The 20,011-nt window shown below is 42.1% G+C and overlaps 1 protein-coding gene across 22 annotated transcripts in view; it reads right to left on the bottom strand.

Annotated features, from left to right (window-relative positions):
* COL12A1 (collagen type XII alpha 1 chain) overlaps positions 1–20,011 on the bottom strand; it is a 110,875-nt gene that overhangs the window by 35,361 nt on the left and 55,503 nt on the right. For all 22 annotated transcript variants that reach the window (XM_083431105.1, XM_083431095.1, XM_083431092.1 and 19 more), the window contains 13 exons: positions 18,512–18,651; positions 17,345–17,474; positions 15,541–15,677; positions 13,490–13,622; positions 13,347–13,373; positions 12,316–12,458; positions 11,105–11,234; positions 8,662–8,801; positions 7,731–7,860; positions 6,091–6,233; positions 4,234–4,363; positions 3,862–4,004; positions 323–452 (listed from right to left, as the gene is read on the bottom strand). In XM_083431105.1, coding sequence (XP_083287231.1) covers positions 323–452; positions 3,862–4,004; positions 4,234–4,363; positions 6,091–6,233; positions 7,731–7,860; positions 8,662–8,801; positions 11,105–11,234; positions 12,316–12,458; positions 13,347–13,373; positions 13,490–13,622; positions 15,541–15,677; positions 17,345–17,474; positions 18,512–18,651 — 1,656 coding nt within the window. The remainder of the gene's footprint in view (positions 1–322; positions 453–3,861; positions 4,005–4,233; positions 4,364–6,090; positions 6,234–7,730; positions 7,861–8,661; positions 8,802–11,104; positions 11,235–12,315; positions 12,459–13,346; positions 13,374–13,489; positions 13,623–15,540; positions 15,678–17,344; positions 17,475–18,511; positions 18,652–20,011) is intronic.

Raw genomic sequence — 20,011 nt, 5'->3', positions numbered from 1 at the left:
TCCTGGCAGATGAATGGATTGGACAGTGATAGTGATTAGATAACCCAAAGTGTTCACAAAGATCCAGCTTATGGCTGTAATTCTGCCATGTCTCTGTGTTGGGACATTCAATCTTTCCCTATGCAGACACACAGCATTTATTTCATGTTGCATGTGCAAATATTTGAGGAATGCTGAGATAGGATCTCAAATGAAGGTCCATTTGGCAAATATCAACCATGGCAACAACTCCTCTACCACAACTTCTGGGTGGGGGGGGGGTAGTTAAGGACCATTTGCACCTCAGTTGTTTGCATATTATTTAACAGCACGTCAGATGTACCTGTTTTTCCATTTCCTGTCAACTGTCCACCATCTCCATCTTCATAAACTGCCACAACGGTAATTTTGTAGGGTGTATCTGACTGCAAAGGCTGTAGCAATACATTATTTCTTCTGCCAGGCACTGTTGTCTGGAACATAATGGGAATCGAGTAAATGTTGTAGAACCGTAAATTGCTCAAAGCTGTAGTAGTACAACTTGGAGTTCTACTCCACACTGAACAAGCAGCTATGCTTTTATTCATAGGTTCCATAAGGCCCATTAGCAAGGTTCCACTCACATAAAACACTCCTGCTGAGATACATAGCATTCTTTTATTCCCCATATCTCTTGAAGCTCCTTGTATAGTTCATATGGGGAGCTTCTGGAACAATTTGGAAGGTGGCACAGGGGAAAATGGAGAGCATCATTTCTGTCATCTCCAGCCTTCACTAGCAGAAGGATCTGATCCTACCATGAATGAAGGGCAGTTCTGGATCCAAACCAATGCATGGGCATCAGGGATAGAAAATATTTTCACTGTAATATTTATATATGTGTTTGTGTGTGTGATTAGAAAAGAAAAGAATAGAAATGAAAATAAAGTAAAAAGAACACAATAGGAAAAGCATGAGGAGCACATGGATTTATAATAAAGAAACATTTTTTAAATAATATTTTCAGCCCCATCAAAATTAGGCTGCCTAGGGTAATAGATGGGACATTAATTTATGATATTTATATTTTAAAATGCCATTGTAATGTGGATAAAGTGATGTTTGTTACCAATGAGAATTTTTTTAGAGCAGCATCTGGCAACACTCAAGCATATTGCCAAACATGTCTGGCACACGTCCAGGAAACCAAAGCCTTTCTTTCAAGGATAGCCCAACATCCATTTATATGAACAAACTGCATGTGGGGGAAGGTACTACTGTTGTACATGCACATTTAGAGAAAGAATGGCAAAATAGCAACTAGTAGAGAGTGGCGGCAGACCAGAAAACCCCTTGGGATGGTGCAGTGAGCCTCCAATGTGTGTAACAACTACAGTTTCTTTTGGCATGTGAAAATAACAGGACTGTGTAGAAAAATCAGGATACAGCCTGCAACCAGGGGCTGATGCAGGAAGAGAATGCATAAGTACAGTAGAACCAACTAGTTCTGTCCTGTACACATATGACTAAGCCCTGCTTATTTCCATACTCAGATCACTTTCTTAGATCTGCACCTTTGTTAGAAAAACAGCAGATGTGGGAGGAAAATGCATGTTTTAAGTGGACTGGTAAACTATTCACCAGTTTGGAATGCAAAGTGGAAGGGGGGGATTGAATTCACAAACTCTGTTCCTTCATCCCTTCCAACCAGATAATCACACTACCATGGTTGTACTGTGCTGTCTTGACTGGCAGCAGGGAAGGGTAGCAGACAAGCAGCTGATGAGACTATCTGTGGATCAAGTCTAATAACTGCATTTTGTAAATTGTTTCCTTCAAAATATATTTAAGACAATGGTTTGAAGAAGAAGGGACAACTCTTGTCCTTAACTTTTTGTCTGAATGGAAACAGAATGACAGAGAATGTGAGGACCATATCTCTGCTTCTGGTAAGAAACTGGTGGTCTGAAATAACTCCATCCAATTCAGTAGAACTGGATTACACAAGCATTTGATCTAAAATGTGTAAGACAGAGACAGCCCTGGAAGAAAGTAGGGCTGTATACATACTCCCATTAGTTCTGCATTCTCCATACTCCCAATAGTAGTCTGGGAAGCATTGTACACATGATAGCCAAAGTCCATATATATCCTAAATCTATCCTGTTGTTTCTTATGAAATACTGAGTTTGATACACTCTGCTCCAAATCAGCTTTGATCAGAACTGAGAACAAGACTCAACTTAACTACATTTTAAGACAGTAATATGTACACAGCCCAGATGATAAAAGATGAGAATTATGGAGGGTGAGGGGTGGGAACCATCATAAGTAATATTTAAATGTGATGGTTAAAATGTCCTCTGAATAGTTCATGTTTATTTCTTCATGTTTCTGGGAAGATTTGCCATTAACTTCTCTCCCCTCCCCCAAGTGAGTGAAATTCCCATAGTGAAATGGAGAGCACCATTTCTTTATTGCATGAGCACCATTTTCAGTACAATGTGCTTTCTGTATAATGCCAAGTTGTAGCAAAATATATTATCATTCAGAAGTAAGTAACCATCATGAACAATTAGGTGGTGTTTTTATGGGCTGAACTAAGTTTCCACAGAAGTCAGAAGTCATGCCATCAACCTCCCTATGGGGAAATAATTTGGCTGCGCTGTGCATCTCTAAGAGAATTCTGCAGACATTCACCGAAGTTGTGCTGCCAAATAAGGAGAAGGAAGTTCACTTGCAAATTATAAAAATCTTGGCAGAACTCCAAACAAACCAAAGGAAAAAAGAAAAAAAGATCAAAGCTGCAGACTGCCAATACCGCTCATAATAGTCAGATACATGATGGTCATTAGACACAGATGACAATTAAGGTCGCTCTCTATTGATCTCCCCAACTGCACAGAACAGGCTCACAGAAATATATAGCTCCACAAAAGAGGAATGTGTACTGTAAGGCCAGTTAGAAATTGTCAAAGGGAACCAAGGTTATACTTAAGATACAATCCAACACAGAGTTCAGCAAACTTAAGTCCATTAGTATCAATGACCTTAAACATGTCAAAAGACCTTGTGTATGCTTAAATCTGCACTGGATTGTACCAAAAAGCTCTGTACAGACAAATGTTGCTCAGAATAAAGTTTACCACTTGCTGCTAAGAAAGTACTAATTCCATTTCAGTAGTCTGGTATCTATGCAAAAATATCGAAAGAAGAGGGAGGAGCTTTGCTACACCATAAGAAACCTGTGCATTTATTTTTCTAACTAATGAGGAAATGTTTAGAGAGAGGAAAGAGTGTACTCTGTCCAAAGGAGGACACGTTCTGGGAGAGGGGAATATTCTTGAAAGGGTGTGCCTTTACTGTGGGTGGGCAAGGACTACTGAGCTCAGGCCTGGTGCTCAAAACAAACTCAAAGGTTTGGCATTCTTGAATTCTTTTTCACATCGCTCTGGTGGGTGGATCTTATGGCTTGGGAAAAAAAACAAAAAAACAAAGTAGACCCCCCGCTAGTTTTGCTTTTGTAGCACCACTAAAGCCTGTCAAATATCAGAGATATCCCCAGTAAATATGAAATAATGAGTGTGTACACTGAAGGGTAAAGAAAACACCATCTCCAAAGATAGCTATTGTCTGTACACAGACTATACACACTATGGTTTGGTTAATTGCACATGCTCATATTTTTGCAAACAGCAGACAAGTAATGTATTTTTCAATGCATCAATACCTATGGGATAGGAAAATGCAAGCTTACAAAGTAGAACAAAACGATTCAATAGGAATGTGAACATGCAGAATTCCTGATAAACTGACTTCCTATGGAAGCTAAAGCCAAAAATACTTAAACTGAAGTAAATAAGTTGTGATATATTTCTAACATGCCTTCATGAGAACACTTACATATTCATCTATGGGATCTCCAACCGTGGGAGAATATATGATTCTGTATTGCTGCACTGGTCCATCAGCATGTTCCCATTGAACGGAAAGGCTGTTTGTAGTAGGATTAAAGACTCTTATGTTCCTGGGCCCACTGCGAGGCACTAAAAGAAAAAGGAGAGATAAATAAGGGCACGAAATGAAGTGGAATTTGGAAAACTGAAGTCTAGAAAGTAACCCTTCTTCACTGTATGAAGCCGTGCAATAGCTTATCTGCAAGTAAGACCTAATGCAGAAAAGTGACAACTGAACAATACCGGCAGAGCTTGGAGAGAATAATAATTCATAACATACAACTATATCCTAGCAATAAAACATGTGTTTTCTGCTTACATGTCCTTCCCTGTCCAGGACTTGGATCTCCTTCTCCATCAGCATACAAAGCAACAACATTGACAGAATAGGGTGTATCAGGAATCAGACGCTCTAGTAAAATATTGCGGGTGTTGCTTGGTACCACAACCTAAAAAGAAAGCAACACTGAAGTTTAAACTGCTGTTTTCTTTTAAATTTTAAAAAAATCTGAGCTTGATAGTATGAGAAGAAAGCTTCTTAAGCTCTTCACAAACAACCTTGCTCTTAGACAACTTTCCTTACACTTGAATGCTTTTTTGTTGTTGCTGCTGTAATTTTTGAAGAACTAGGGGAAGGTTGTTGTTTTTTTAATGAAATCCTTCCCTTAATTTCTCAGACTAAATTAACCAGGGCCAGATTTGAAGTAGCACCCTGGCAAAGTGCCCTCTGGCTGTCCTCTTCTCAAACCAGTGCCCGCCCACCAGTGGACTTATTTCCTGCCTGTTGACAGTAGCAACAAGCAGGGCTGTAATGTGCTTGCCACTTAATTTTCCACAGTACCACAGACCACCACTATGTCGGGGACTTTGTGGCAGGTGCCAGTCTACACAGTAAGCTGTTTTTACACACTATGGTTCTTGTATGGAGCCACCATCATGCAGAAGCATTTCTCGCCATCCTTTATGAGGCAGCTATAATGTATGAAGTTGCCCATTCATAAATCATAGAATCATAGAGTTGTAGAGTTGGAAGGGACAATCATCTAGTCCAACCCCCTACTATGCAAGAATCTTTCTCCCAACATGGGGCTTTAACCACAACCCTGATATTAAGAGTCTCATGCTCTATGGACTGAGCTATCCCAGCTGTCATCTATCCCTAACCTGATGACCTCCAGATGTTTTGGACTCCAACTCCCTTCAGCTCCAGAAACAACGGGAGGGCACCAGGTTGGCAAAAAGCAATACAACAGGGTATCTGCTGAATACTGAGAATCTGTAGCATTTTAAGAGGGAAAATGTATTCTTTAATCATAAATTCATGTAAGAGAAAGTTACCCCCAATCATGCAGCAAGTTCAGTGCATGTTATAGGGTGCAGCCAAGCAGTCATCTGAGAGAGTTATTAGGTGGCGAAATTGGTTTGCTTCCCAAAATAGGCTGACTAACTTTCCTCCCAGATTTCAACAAAGGTTGAAAATAAAACTGGCAGTTAAAATTTAATGTTTTCTAACAAATGATCCTGACCTTGCATTTAACATTTACCTTCTCTGATTTTGATCTACCGATGTTAAAAAGCATCGGGGAGAGTACTGCACCCTGAGGCACTCCACACACCAAGGAGTGGCGTGATGACAATTCCCCCCCCCCCAAGCGCGACCCTCTGTCCCCGACCAGAGAGAAACGAACGCAGCCATTGAAGGACTGTGCCTTGGATCCCCATGTCGGCAAGGCGGTGGTCCAGGAGTTCGTGATAGACCATGTCGAAGGCTGCTGACAGGTCTAGAAGAACCAGCAGCCCCGACCCACCTCGATCCAACTGCCTACGGAGATCATCTGTTAGGGCGACCAGAGTCGTCTCGGTCCCATGACCAGCGCGGAAGCCGGACTGGAATGGATCCAGAGCCGATGTTTCATCCAGAAACCTACCAAGCTGTTCAGCAACCGCTCTCTCAATCACCTTACCCAGGAATGGAAGATTCGAAACCAGGTGGTAATTGGATAGATCTAAGGGATCTAATGATGTTTTCTTTAAGAGCGGGCACACCACTGCCTCCTTCAGTTCCCCTGGGAATATCCCAGGGGAACTGAAGGAGGCAGTGGTGTGCCCGCTCTGTAGTATGCCTTTATACCCAATAAATCATATATGGAAAGGCCCAGGAGGTTAAATTACTTACAGATTCTGATGGCCGTGTGCCAACCAATGGAGCATAGACAACTCTGTATTGCTGCACTGGTCCTGGTGCAGGTTCCCATTGGACATTAAGGCTGTTTGGTGTTGGGTTGTAAACTTGGATGCCTCTTGCTGTTCCTCTCATTACTGAATCAAAAATAATGTCAGATAGTTTTGGACTAAATAATAACTCCTTAGTTGCAGAGCCAGGTAACAGGAGAGAGTGGCTATAAAATGAATGGACTATTCTAAGAATGCTGTTGCCAAGGGGTGGGGAATCAGTGGACTTCAGATGTTGTTGGGATTCCAACTACTATCAGCTCAAACTAGCATGGCCAATGTTCAGGGATGATGGAATCTTGAGTCCAGCAACATCTGGAGGGCTAGAAGTTCTCCAACCCTGTATTGTGATTCGAGGACCCGATCCCCGCTTGGGGAATAAAGACACGTGAACACAGAATGTAAGGTTAATGGGTAAGGTAAAGGCCACTACTTTATTGATTACAGCATGTGAGAAGGTATTGGCTTAGGCATTGGACCACGGAACATTAGACTCCACCCACTCGTAGAGGGGTGAGTCTGAGGAGGGGTTAACCACCAGTAGGGGAAGCCTGTTGATGCTAATCCAACTATAGGCTCTCTTCCTGATGTCACCGAGGGTCGTGCCATGGCCCCCCACCACACGGGCATCGGACAGGATCCACGACCGCCGGATTCCTTTAGCAGAATACCCAAAATTGCCGGGGAAGGCGATGGCCACACCTTGCCCCCGAAACACCAACAACACATTCCAATGCCTAATAGCCAAATACTACAAAAGTTGTGACGGTTTCTACGAGTAGGTGAAAAAAACCAAGAGGTCGGGCCAATTTAGCCAATTGGAAAAAAACTCCTACCAGGCCCCCTGGTTAAACAGGGCGACCAACCAGAGGTCCATAGCAAAGTCTTAGGAACAGCTAATCTAAAGGGAGTGGAGGGTGGGTGACTCGAAGAAAATGTGTGTGCAATGGTGGGGATGGCTGGTGCGGCTGCGTTTGAGCAGCAAGCCACACCCCCATCGAGCTTCCCTATTGGGTGCCCAACTGGGGAGGGGCATGGAGCCAGCCCTGGAGTTGAAGCAGGGGGCGGAGCGCCCCCTGCATGACCCCTTCCCTTCCTGGGAGGAGGAAAGGCTTTTTCTCTTTAACACCACAGTTAATTGGAAATAAGTTCCATCAAATAAAATTACATTTACTTCCAAGTAAACATGGATAGGGTTGGGATGTAAAATAGTGTAATCCTATAGATATTTAACCTGGCAGTACTTTCCACTGAACTACACAGACACAAATAAGATTGCATTGAAAACTCATAACATGGTGGCAGAGACCTTATCACTCAGAGGGATCTATATTCATGTTCTTATCCTACTCTGCATTAGAGAATTGCAAAATACCCTTCCACAGGTCCCTGTCCATAGAGGGAAGTGTGTGCAAAAGGGCCTCAAAAGGTTTCATCTTAACTATCTCTACAATAGTATAATATGGTGCAGTTAACTAAGTTAAGTAAAATAAGTGGGTTTAAGTAGCTCAGCACTGAATTGTGGCTCAAAGCCCAATGCCTCAATATTTTATGAAGAAGACAAAACAACATAGTGTTACTTACAAGTTTTCCCGTTGTCAGATGCTCGCCCTCCATCACCTTCTGGGTAAACAGGAATCACAGTTACTTTGTACTGTGTGTCAGGCTGGAGATTTCTTAGAACTGCATAATTTGTGTTGCCTGGAACAGTTGCCTGTTGGGTTACAAAAGGGAAAAAGGAAGAGGGAATGGTTTTATTGGGCTACTTTCTACCATGTAAGGACTGATCTTCATGTTCAAAGGACAACAAGACGAGCCAGCTTAGCCCCGCGGTTCCATCAACCAACATATTGCTTGGATCGGGTACTGCCTGGTTTGTGGTGGTGGTGGTGGTGGTGGTTGCTGCTGCTGTTTAAGGACAACAAGACACCTTCCTAGAATTATGAAAGTTCAGCATGCAACAGCAGCAACTCACCAGGTGAGGCGGAATCGCTACCTGGCAGGTGGGTCACTGTTGCTTATTGGAAGGGAGAGGGGCATGGTACTGGGGAGTCTGGTGTGGTGCAAATGCTCCAGCAGAGCAAATCTGGCAGCCCTGCCAGTGTGTCTGCACCACTCTAACCTTTCCCATCTCCTTGCTGGTAAACAAAAGAAATTTACCCACCAGGAGGCTAGAGTAGTAGCTCTGTCCACTCTAGCAAACTGTTTCCTGCATGCAGGGAAGGGGTTGCTGCGTGTTTTAATCTGCCCAGCCAGATGTCAACAAAAAGGGTTGTGCCCTAGCTTTCTCCCTGACTTGCCATTGCTCTATGCTCATAGAGTAGGAGTCAAACATATGAACTCCTCACCCGTACACTTAAGTAATAAAGTCCCAAGAGGGTTGTACCATACACAATTTTCTGAATGGAAAATTCAGCTATAAGTGGTACCCCAGCCCAATTATGAAACCACCTCTAGCAAAAAACAGTTGCAAGTGCAGGGCAAGTATGAAGTATACAAAAGTAAAAAGGAATACCAGTTCATCTGCACCTCCCGCCACTGGTGCATAAAGCAACTTGTACTGACGAGGGTTCCCTTCAGCATGATCCCATCGAACGTTCAATGTGCTGGTAGTTGGATCATAGACTCTGAGGTTCTTCACAGTGTTGAGAGGTTCTGAGATAAACAGAATTCATTGTCAGGCTCAGAGAATCTTACTATTGTGCATCATGTTGCCTTCTTATGTGAGTGGCTGTGCCTAGCCTTGGTCAGTGACAAGTAACACTTTGTCCAAAAACTACTCTTTGGACTTACAAACACTTGCAAGATGAATCTAGTCTGCCATACTTGAGCACAAAGGGAGTTGAAAAATAGGAGATGCAGTTCCTTGCTGCTGGTTTGACTCACAGGGAGGCTTAGGAAGGAAAGAACAGCTATTCATCCTTCCAACCCAACAGTTAGCCTGGCATGCTTCTCATGGCATGACTGAGTTGCCACTTGTCTTGTGTCTTCACTCTCAAGGGATGGGGCAAATGTGAATTATAGAGTTGGAAGGAACCCTGGGGATCATCTACTCTAACTGTCCCATATGGGAATCAAACCTGTAACCTTGGCATTATCAGCACCACACTCTAACCAACTGAGCTATCCAGTTGTAAAATACTGATGTATCTACCATAATGCAGATATGGGGATAGAGAGGGAAGGATTTGTCAGTTTCAGTTCTGTTTCTCACTTTTCCCAACTTAAATTCCACATTTTGCAGAAATTTGAGTTCATTTGTTTGTTTTTTTAAACACCCTCATGAAATTCATCAATGTTTTAGTTAAAAATTCTCTTAATAAATAGATTTTATATGCATTTTGATTAATGTACACATTTTTGCAAACAATTATCCCTACTGCATTTTTGTATGTTTTTTTCATTCATGCGTTTATTTTTATTCACACTTTCTACAATAGATGCATTTTGGTAAAACAAAACCAAAAATATTGGTCGGAGAACTGCAATGCAAAATTTGGATATATGTGAATTTCAAAGGATGGCTGTTCTCATATTGTTTTGGAAAGGGCCAATTTGATAGTTTAGCCTTTAAATGACAACTGATTTGAATTTCTCCCCCATCCATAGATGGGGGATTTATTTTCAGGTCCAAGGGCTGCTTTCCCTTGTGGGGAACATTCCAGTAACAGGCAGGGCTAGAGGCAAAAGTGCAGAAGCAATGGATTTGTGTCTAGTGAGCTATTTGTCCCCAAGGCCTGTGGTCATAGTGAAAAGACAGGATTAAAATCTGACTAATAAATATTCTTCCCCACTCTCAACAATACAGTGTCCCTTATGACACATACCCCTTGAACTATTCCTACCATGTTGCCTTCCACTCTTTGGACTAGTGTACTTATCTACTTGTCTCCCACTGTTAAGAAAAAAAGTTATTTCTATTCTAGATAACTACGAAGTATAATTTGTCTTAATAAAATTCATCTCTCTTGTTCTAGCCAACCATGTCAACCATGTCAGAACATTCAGAATGTTCCTCTTTCGCATAAAACTAAAGTTTGAAAATTTCAAAAGATAATTGTGGCAAATTAATCAAGAGCACGGTTTTTGGAGAACATGTACACCTACACTGCAGTTTAAAAAAAATAATCCGGGATTTATTATCCTTGAGTGAAATCCAGTGAGTAGTAATGATAAGCATCCAAAAGAACGTTGACACCAAGGGACTTTCCAGAATGTGGAATAAAAGGAGCACATGTCTTTGAAAGAACTAAATTTAAATAGAGAGGAAAGAGGAAAATGTGAAATATTCATAAAAAAGGGCCAGGCACTACAGCAGTGGGAGCAGGTAGCCATGCTGGTAGATATGTTTTGCTTCTTTTTGTTGGATTTAAAAGGCTCCATGTGTGCTCCCAGTCTGAGTGATATAGCTGACAGACATTCATCCTTAAGTTTAATGTTGTATTACTTACTTAAACAAAAATAACAGAGTATTGGGATGTGAACTCTGCCACCTATTACCAGTGACAACAAGGTCACTGACCAGCAGGTTTCCCTGAAAACTGTGTAAATGCATTCAGCAGTCCAAACCTGGAAAAATAAGTCTGGAAGGTTGCACCACAGATGAGTAAGAATTGTGTGATGATTGTGCAATTAAAAAAAAAATCTCTCTCACACTCTCTTTTATACACAAACAAAAAGAAAAGCTGCCAAACCTCTAAGATAAGGATTACAGATATTTTCAATATGAAATTATATATAATTATCAATATAAAATCAGACGTGAAAAAAGAAGATATTTTCACTTTCAGAGCAAGTTTTGGCATTTCTCAAAAAAAGGGGGGGGGTTGCACACAAAGAAATGAATATCTGTGGAGACTTCAACAAAGGAAAAGCCAAGCCTGCCAACTTTATAAGTGATTTAGCATTACTCTTGCATAATTCTTCACAAATGAGAAAACCAAAGTTGTTTTACTTACTGGTTTTGCCACTGCCTGTCATTCGTCCCCCTTCACCTTCTGCATATATGGATGAAACCGTAACACTATAACGTGTCTCAGGTTGCAGCTTCTGTAGTACAACACTGTTCTGCCTCCCTCCTACTGTGGTCTAAAAAACAATGGAATGAAATGTAAATTGAAGGAGCAGGCAGATAATTCCAAAGATGCTGAAAGGATACAGTTTGTATATACTACATGTATACAAGTTTCTGTTTTCCAGACAATACTGTCTGCCTAAGTCAATATACATTGTTTGACTTTTTCCTTCAGTGGATTAAAGAAAAAATACCAGAACTGCATTAGTCATTTGTTAAACCCATGTGAATAAAATATTAAATGTTGAATGATCTGAGCTCTTTATGGATCATCTTTCTTATTTCTACATATTAGTTAGTGAGTACAGATCTCCAAGTCCTCAATCTACAGCTAAAGGGCATATAAGGCCAATTCTGCTACCCAAAGAAAATTAACCTTGATGTTTATTGGAACAGCGAAACATGATGATTCCCACATTGTCTCATGATCTAAATGCTTTGCCCATGGGCTCCAAAGAAATATCTTTGGCTTCTGTTGTGGCCAGTTGGACAGATATTGTCAGCATTTACAAAGACCAGACGCAACAAAGTTCCTACATAAAAAGCATTTCCATAAAGAGAAAAGCATGTACAAGTAATAAATGAACAAGTAATATAAACACACTAGGAAGCTGTGAATACACACAGCAAAATAAGAATACAAGTGTCCTGTTGGAGCAGAACAAATGCCTCTCTAGTCAGCATTCTGCTCCCACAGTGACCAACCATATTGCATACAACTGTGACACATGACAATTTAAAATAATCTGCATGCTTTTTCACTGTGGTATGTCAGAAATCTGCAGTGTTTGAAAGAGCCTTTGGACAGAACACCCCAGTAAAAAGCAATCCCTGGCAACTGTTTGTTCTGCAGGCTCTGAGAAACTGATATTTGCCAGATTACATCTGAAAGACCACCATGAGTCATCTTGTGGGTTCTACTTATACAGGAAACAAATCCACTTTCTTTGATTTTGTAATATAAATACTTTTCTGCAGAACTGTAGAACATGAAAACAAAACCATCTCACAAGCTCATGCTTTCAAAAGCAGATATTTGTTCAGGAGCACAATGCTGCTTTCCCCCCATTAGAGAATAGTTTCAGAGTCGGTTACCGATTGTTCAGCACCATCGCCAGTTGTAGGTCGATAGGTGATTCTGTACCGCTGCACTCGTCCAATGGCAGGATCCCATTTGACAGTCAGGCTATTGGACGTTGCATTGTATACCTGAAGGTTTCTTGGGGGACCCGTTGGAGCTGAAATGAATTTATTAAAGGGTTGTTTAGCAAATAGATATAACAAACAACATATAATGAGTCATTCTACATGACATTACTGAAAATCAGCAGCAGCAGCACCACCTTGGAATAACAATACACATATAGGGGCCTGCTGAGAACAATAAAATCCACCCAACTGCAGAATTTGGGCAAGATTATATCAAAATGACTTATACAAGAAGGGGCAAAGGAGAATTGAATGGAAATGTTGCATGGAGCTAAACATGATTAATGGGGAGCAGAACATCACCAAATATACAAAAGTTGCTATTAATTCACCAAGTTGTCACTTTTTTTAAAAGCCACCCTATCCTTTGTATGGGTGGAAAGTACTTCAGTGGACATAGGGTAGTGGCAGCAACTTTTTTCTTCTGGCTGCATTACCTCAAACCACACACCCTGCTGAAGTTCAGGCAAACCTCCAGAGCAACATCCCACAACGCATGAGAGAAACTCAAGAAGGGACAAAGCCTGTGTACACACAGGAGTACTTTCAGCAGTAGAGATTAGGACAGTGGTATCTTCCCAGTAGTGATGGTGAACTCAGGGCAGGGGCAGGGGGAACAAAGTGGCAGTGGTGAATTGGTGGAACTCTAGGGTGGCAGAAGCTCTACAGGTGTATGCACTGCCACCAACCCAGAGGTCACTTGACCTCATCTCCACCTCACCCTGACTAGCTAAGTGCTGCCACTGCCAGAATGACACCATTGCCTCTGCCTCTCTCCCCTTTTATGAGTCACCACTAAGTATACTGTACAGAAACATTGGCTTCTCTGCATCCTGGCTTGGTTTGGACTAGCTCTGTCTTTTGGTATCTGTATAATCCTCATATATAAAATGTTATTAATGAATTCAGGCTCTTACCTGCTGTTGTCAGAGGCACCTCGGGCACTATAGGAGGGGGAGAAGCACAAACAGGGCAAGTTTGCATTAAAAACATGTATTTCATTTGAATACTATTGTTACAAATTGTAATCCATGTATGAATGCATTTCAGAATTTCTTACATGTGGTCTCACTGCCAATCAGTTCATCACTCTCTGATTCATCAGGATAAATTGCAGTAACTCCAATCTCATAGAGTGTGTCTGGGTTCAAATTTTCAAAAACTAGAGTATTTTCATCACCATTAAGAATTGTCTTTGGAAGTGACAGGGGATGGGGGGGAAAGAAAGAAAGTTACTCATTGAGGCAATATATTTAACAATTAACATTTTTCATGGAATAGAACAGATCTTTTAAGTTCTTTAAATACAGAAATCCATCTACAAACAATTGACCAACAGTGATTTTTACACAGTTGTGTGCTACAGGAAGAGGTTGTTATGTCCTTGAAAAATTAAGCCAACATGTTGGATAAATCTACAACCCTATGTCTTTCAGAGCAAGGAGACAATCATCCTATGAAGTATTAGTCTCCCCCACCTCTGCCAATAGCCACTTTATGACAGAAAGCTTTTCATAAACTACACTGAGGGAAATTAGGAAGTGTATGAACATACCCCAGCTTCTGCTTCCAGTTTATTCATAAAGTAACCACAAGCTCTGATTCACACATAACACTAGGCCAGCCACTCTGTCATTTGTTTCCCCATTATAGAAAGACAGTGAGTAAGATGGGGACTGTTTGAGCTGCATGCACCAGCACACAGCGTGTCCACAGGCTAATTTATCCAACCATGATTTTATGGTCAGCTTTATGTGATAATGAACCATTTTATATGGGCAGTGACGGATAAACCAGCCTCATATAACCAACATGCTTAACTCTAAGTAATGCATGAAGGAGTTAAGAAGAGTAAGCTGCTCTGCCAGGCTTAGCTAAGTCACACGTCTTCACCCTTGGAGGAACATTTACCAAACTTTTGCTCTTTTTTTCTTCCACCACGTGAACTCTAGTAAGGATGTCAAAGCTAGATCCTCCAAGCTTAGACCACATGGCTTTAGCAAGCCATCTTTGTGTTTCTATACAAATAATTTTACTACTTTTTGAAACTAAGTTGTATTGCCTGTCTTTTCTTGCTACTGCATGAAAAAACGCATGAATCTGAACTCTGAAGAGTTTTTAAGTAAACCACTTACCAAACTTGTGGTCTCTTTCTATACTAAAGGAAGTAAGTAACTTTGGAAGCCATTTAGAAGGGGATATTTTAAAGATCTAACAGCCTATACTTCCATGCTTTACTTTACTGCATGTTCTGTGATTTTAAATCTCTGTTGGGGATCATTCACTTTACCTCCCTCCAAGTGAGTTCCTTCTGCACACTGAAATGGAGAAGGTGAGGGAAGAGATGGCAGTAAGATCAGCACACAGCAGCAACTCAGGCAGAGAGTGGTTAAGTGAGCAGTGCAACCCCACCATAAAAAAGGTAAAGGGGCGCCTAACCGTTAGGTCCAGTCACGTACGACTCTGGGGTTTCGGCGCTCATCTCACTTTATTGGCCGAGGGAGCTGGCGTACAGCTTCCGGGTCATGAGGCCAGCATGACTAAGCCGCTTTGGCGATCCAAAGCAGCGCACGGAAACGCCATTTACCTTCCCACTGGAGCGGTACCTATTTATCTACTTGCACTTTGATGTGCTTTTGAACAGCTAGGTTGGCAGGAGCAGGGACCGAGCAACAGGAGCTCACCCCGTCGTGGGGATTCAAACCACCGACCTTCTTATCGGCAAGTCCTAGGCTCTGTGGTTTAACCCACAGCACCACCCGCATCCCTACAGCGCCACCATACTATCCACTAAAATTGATCGCCAAATGGACCATTGCACAAAAAGTGCAATACTATCCCTGAGAACTCCCTAACTAGACAGAGAGGAAGATGGGGTGCCAGGAGGCAATATTAACTGAGCTAATCTATAGTTGCAAGGAGGAGAACACATACAGTCACTTTTGTATACAAAAGGATTCAATGTGTCTCCAGACTTAATGAAGAAACCGGTTCCCTAGGTATCAAAAGTTTAGAAAACACAGTGACCAGTTTAACATTTCCAGCAAACAGCATTAAACACACAAAAAGGGTTTAAAGTGATTGATTTTGGGGTTATTGAAAAATTCTTACCTGTAGTTTCTCTTCCCCTGGTGGTCCCCATTCTACTCTGTAGAGAGCTACATCAGGTGCTCCATGGTCCCAAGTACCTCTGAAACTTGTCTTGGTTACTTGATCAGTTCTTAGATTTTGTGGTGCTGGTACCGGTACTGCCAGGAAGGGAAAAGGAAGTGAGAAATTGCCTCACAAGAGGAAAAACCCTGCAAACTAAACATCACTGGAAATGCAAGGTTATATGCAGAGACTAATCCACCACATAAGACGTTTGGAGTTTGGACACAAACCACATGGGGAATGTACAGAACAGTTTACATACCATATACTCATAGGGTGAAATCCTTAATTTCTCTAGAACAGCAGAGATTTTTTTTCCCTACAGTAGGATTGACAGGCTCAGTCTTTTGGCTCCACAGTCTGCACATTGCAGAATGCTACTGCATCTGCCATGCCCAGAATCAGAATATGGCAAGACTGGATATCTGCCTGGGGCCTATGGGTAGTTGAGGAGCTCAACAAGCCCATTTTCACTCAAACTACAATACTGTACATGGAAACAGGAGTTTTAAAACCTCTTCTTTATCTTCCATAGTGCACTTCTCTGTTTTTTCAACATCCTTCCCCCACCCACCCCATGTTTGTGCCAGTTATGAAGTCTCTAGTCACATTTTAACTGCTTCCAGTCAGGGGTAGTCACAGAAACGGCATCATAGTGATTTTTATCTATAGAGACTGTATATGGATATATGCTGTCTCAAGAACATGCTTCCTTTATAAACTGAGTGGTGCGCTGCAGATGAGTACTGGAACAATCCTACCCCAGTGAACTCTGTTAAGGTGGGTGTGCAGGGGCTGACAGTGTACATGGACTGACAGTGTCCACAGTGTTCTAGCTGGGATATGGCCAATTCTATGTTGTCCCCTTTGGCCCTTTTCTCTGCCTTTATGAAACCTCTTCAGGTTTCTGGTCCTCGCCTATGTTATTGTCATTATTTATGTTGCTGCTTTTCCCATACTGCACATCCAACTTTGTGTTTTCTTTCCCTGTGTTCCTCATGAGTCCTAAGTACCAGACCTCCAAGTGATCTGGGGTGCAAAAGTTCATGCCAGGTGTGCCCTACAAAGTGTCCTCCCACTGTTATGTGAGTCTGCCATGCCTGTGGGCAGTGGCATGAACTGGCAAATGAAAAAGATGATCCTTTGCAGCTTTCTCCTTGAGAACCAAAGGCACTATTCACAACAATATACCTGAGGAAAACTGTACCAAAGACACTGTTTAGTCACCGCAGTGGGCGTTATGCCAATCCTGATGCTGTGCCAGAGAGCTAATTAATCGCTTCTACAATGCAATTTCTGGCAGCATGCCTGATAGGAGCTATTGCCAGGGATACTGTCTGGATTTGAATCCATGATCTCATGGGTGAATACAGTTCCTATGTTAATGGCAGCATGCTTGTTACTGCCCAATTTGTGGTTGCTACATATACTGTAGAGGTGGGAGCTGCTGCTTCATCTTTTCATGTTTTCCTGCTGGCACCTCCCACCTAGGATGATGATTGGCAGAACAACCTAAGTCTCCTCATCTAGAGTCATTCCGGTCTAGGCCAAAAACTCAGCATTTTAAACCCTACATTTCTTTAAGAAACTGACACAACTATGGAGAATTTTTGGAACTCCAGATGTTGCCAAACTACAATTCCTATCATGCTTGGCCATGCTTGCTGGGGCTGGTGGGAGTTCTAGTTTAGTGACATTTGGTGGGCCAAAGGTTTTCTGCACCTGATCTAAGAAAACCTATTAAGCAATAGGGTTGACTTACAAGTGGTGCCTTCTGCAGCTACCGGCATAGACGGTCCTTCATCATATACTGCCACGAGCTCAACATTATAGAGTGTTTTTGAAAAAAGATCAGGGAGAACTGTGCTGGTCTGAGAGGGATCCACTTCCAACTAGACATAAATAAAAGAGATTTATTAAAACGCTGCTTTCCCCCTTACAACATCACTTTCATTCTTTTGTTTTCTATGTGGTAGACAGTTCAGGACTATCCTTACAAAGCTATTCCTGGTGGATAGATATCACTGACGACTTGTGGTGAACTTGGTACTAATCTGTTTTCAGTATTTACAAATGAACAGCATCAAAGTGTGTTAACCTGAATATATTTTCTTTTATCCTTCTCCATGATCTAGGACCATCATTCCCTAGTGGCTGAAGCTAACAGGAGTTATTGTCCGAAAACATATGGAGGGACCAAGCTGGGGAAGGCTGCTATAAGGACAAAGCCCTGAACTTTTCCCAGCCTTCAATTTAATGAGTGCTCGTGATGGTGCTTTTTGCCAAGCTGTTTCACCAGTCTTGCTGTGTTACAATATTCACAGCCGTTCAGCCCTGTACAGTGGTACCTCTGGTTATGTACTTAATTCGTTCTGGAAGTCTGTTCTTAACCTGAAACTGTTCTTAACCTGAAGCACCACTTTAGCTAATGGGGCCTCCCACTGCTGCTGCACTGCCGCCGCATGATTTCTGTTCTCATCCTGAAGCAAAGTTCTTAACCCGAGGTACTAATTCTGGGTTAGCGGAGTCTGTAACCTGAAGTGTATGTAACCCAAGGTACCACTGTATCCTCATACTGGCTTGCTTCACATAGCTTTTTTCTATATTCCTTGGTCACTTTTTATTTTTTTAAAAAAATATTCCTTTTGCAAGCAAAGTACACATGCTAGCCATTGTCACTCTTTTACCACTTGTATCTATAACATAAGAATCCTGTGGCTTAGCAATGCTAACTTCTAAGAGAAGAACAATCCATATATGTTGGTTCAGTACCACTGAAACCAAAGGATCTAAATTTGTTTAAGAGGGGAAATAATTTTACGTATCAGGAACTCAGGCATCTGATTGCTCCTTAATAACACTGCTGCAGGTGGTCATGCTGTAATACTCCACTTAAGATATCTTCACATATTAGCTAAAATTCACCTACCTCTTTCACGTCATCTTCCCCAGCTGCTTTGTATCTCAATATGTATTTCCGAACTTTCCCTGGAGCACGTTCCCAAATGACTCTCATGCTGCTGTGAGTAATATCTCTTATCATTAGGCTTTTTGCTCCACTTAAAGGTACTGTTGAATAATCAGACATACCGGCAAGAATATTAAATGCCATCCCCCAAACAGGTTTATATTTTGGCAAATATTTATATTTAAATCTCCTAGTCCATGTAACTTTTACATTCATATTAAAAAAATAATTGATGTGAGAATGCCACCTTTCAAACAGATTTTACAAGTTATTGAAACAATATGTAAACCAGAAAAACATGCTTATGGGAGGTAAAAATGGGCAAGTATATATACACAATAAGAAATGGTTATTCTAATAAAAACCTTCAATTCTCCAGAGAGGGGAAAAACTATCATCTATTCCTAATACGTCTTATGCCTGTGCTATATGAACAGCCATATCTAAAGGTTTCCCATGGAGAATAACATGGTATGTGCCTTTTTCAGAACATCTTTGGAATTGTTTTTTAGCAGCCAAATTTCAAGCACTGTATGGTACAGTAGCACTATCACATTTTATGTATTAGTGGAAGGGTTTGGTGACAATAATCCAAGCCCCTAGAATGTGTCTAAATAACTGAGTAATGGTATAACTATGCAGTGGTGGAGCTTCATGCTCCGGCACCGGGGGGGGGGGCGGAGAGCAGGAGGGGCTGGGGCTGGCATGCATCCTGGGGGTGTGACAAGCATCCTGGGGGTATGGCATGTCGCCTGCGGGGGCGTGGTGCCCAGTGCAGGTGGGGGAGCAGCCGCAATGGCACCCCACCAGGATCACGCTGCCATGGCAATGCGCTCCCACCGCACTCCTATTCCTCCGCCAGTGTAACTATGGACAGGCAACACCTCACTTACCCAGGGGTAATGTTTAGGCCCTCCACATCCATAAGTGAAATGTGCATAAGTGGGGAGAACCCCGTAGAGTCCTCATGGCTCATGAGGAGACCCTCCCCAGAGCCCAACAAGGACATCCTCTTTGGGCTCTGTTGGGAGTCTCCTTATGAGTCAGAGGAACAGCAGGGCTTTGTTGAGAGTGCTGACCCTCCCCACCTAACAAATGAGGTGAAGCAAAGCAGCTCTCTCCTGCGTGTCAGTTTTTAGGTGGGGAGCCTCAACAAAGCGCTGCTGCTTCCTCCAGCTCATGAGCAGACATCCTCTGAGCTGGAGGGGACTGCTGAGCCTCCCCTCCTAATGGCTAGTCAACAAGAAAGTGGCTGTTGCTGTTGCTGCTGCGCTACCCCACAAGTCAGCTATTAGGCAGGGACACCCAGCAGCCACAACAACGTCACGCGGCACATCCAGTTCATGAGAGCTGTGAATGCACACGGTCATGCATAAGTGGCAAGTGAGAAGTTGCCTGTACACAAATCACAGTATACATTTAATATACTGAAGCATGGCATTACTAAACCAAGAGGAGGTA

This window comes from Podarcis tiliguerta, assembly GCF_965153285.1.
Source record: "Podarcis tiliguerta genome assembly, chromosome: 3".
NCBI lineage: Eukaryota > Metazoa > Chordata > Lepidosauria > Squamata > Lacertidae > Podarcis > Podarcis tiliguerta.
This window is presented reverse-complemented; position numbering and strand designations above follow the sequence as displayed.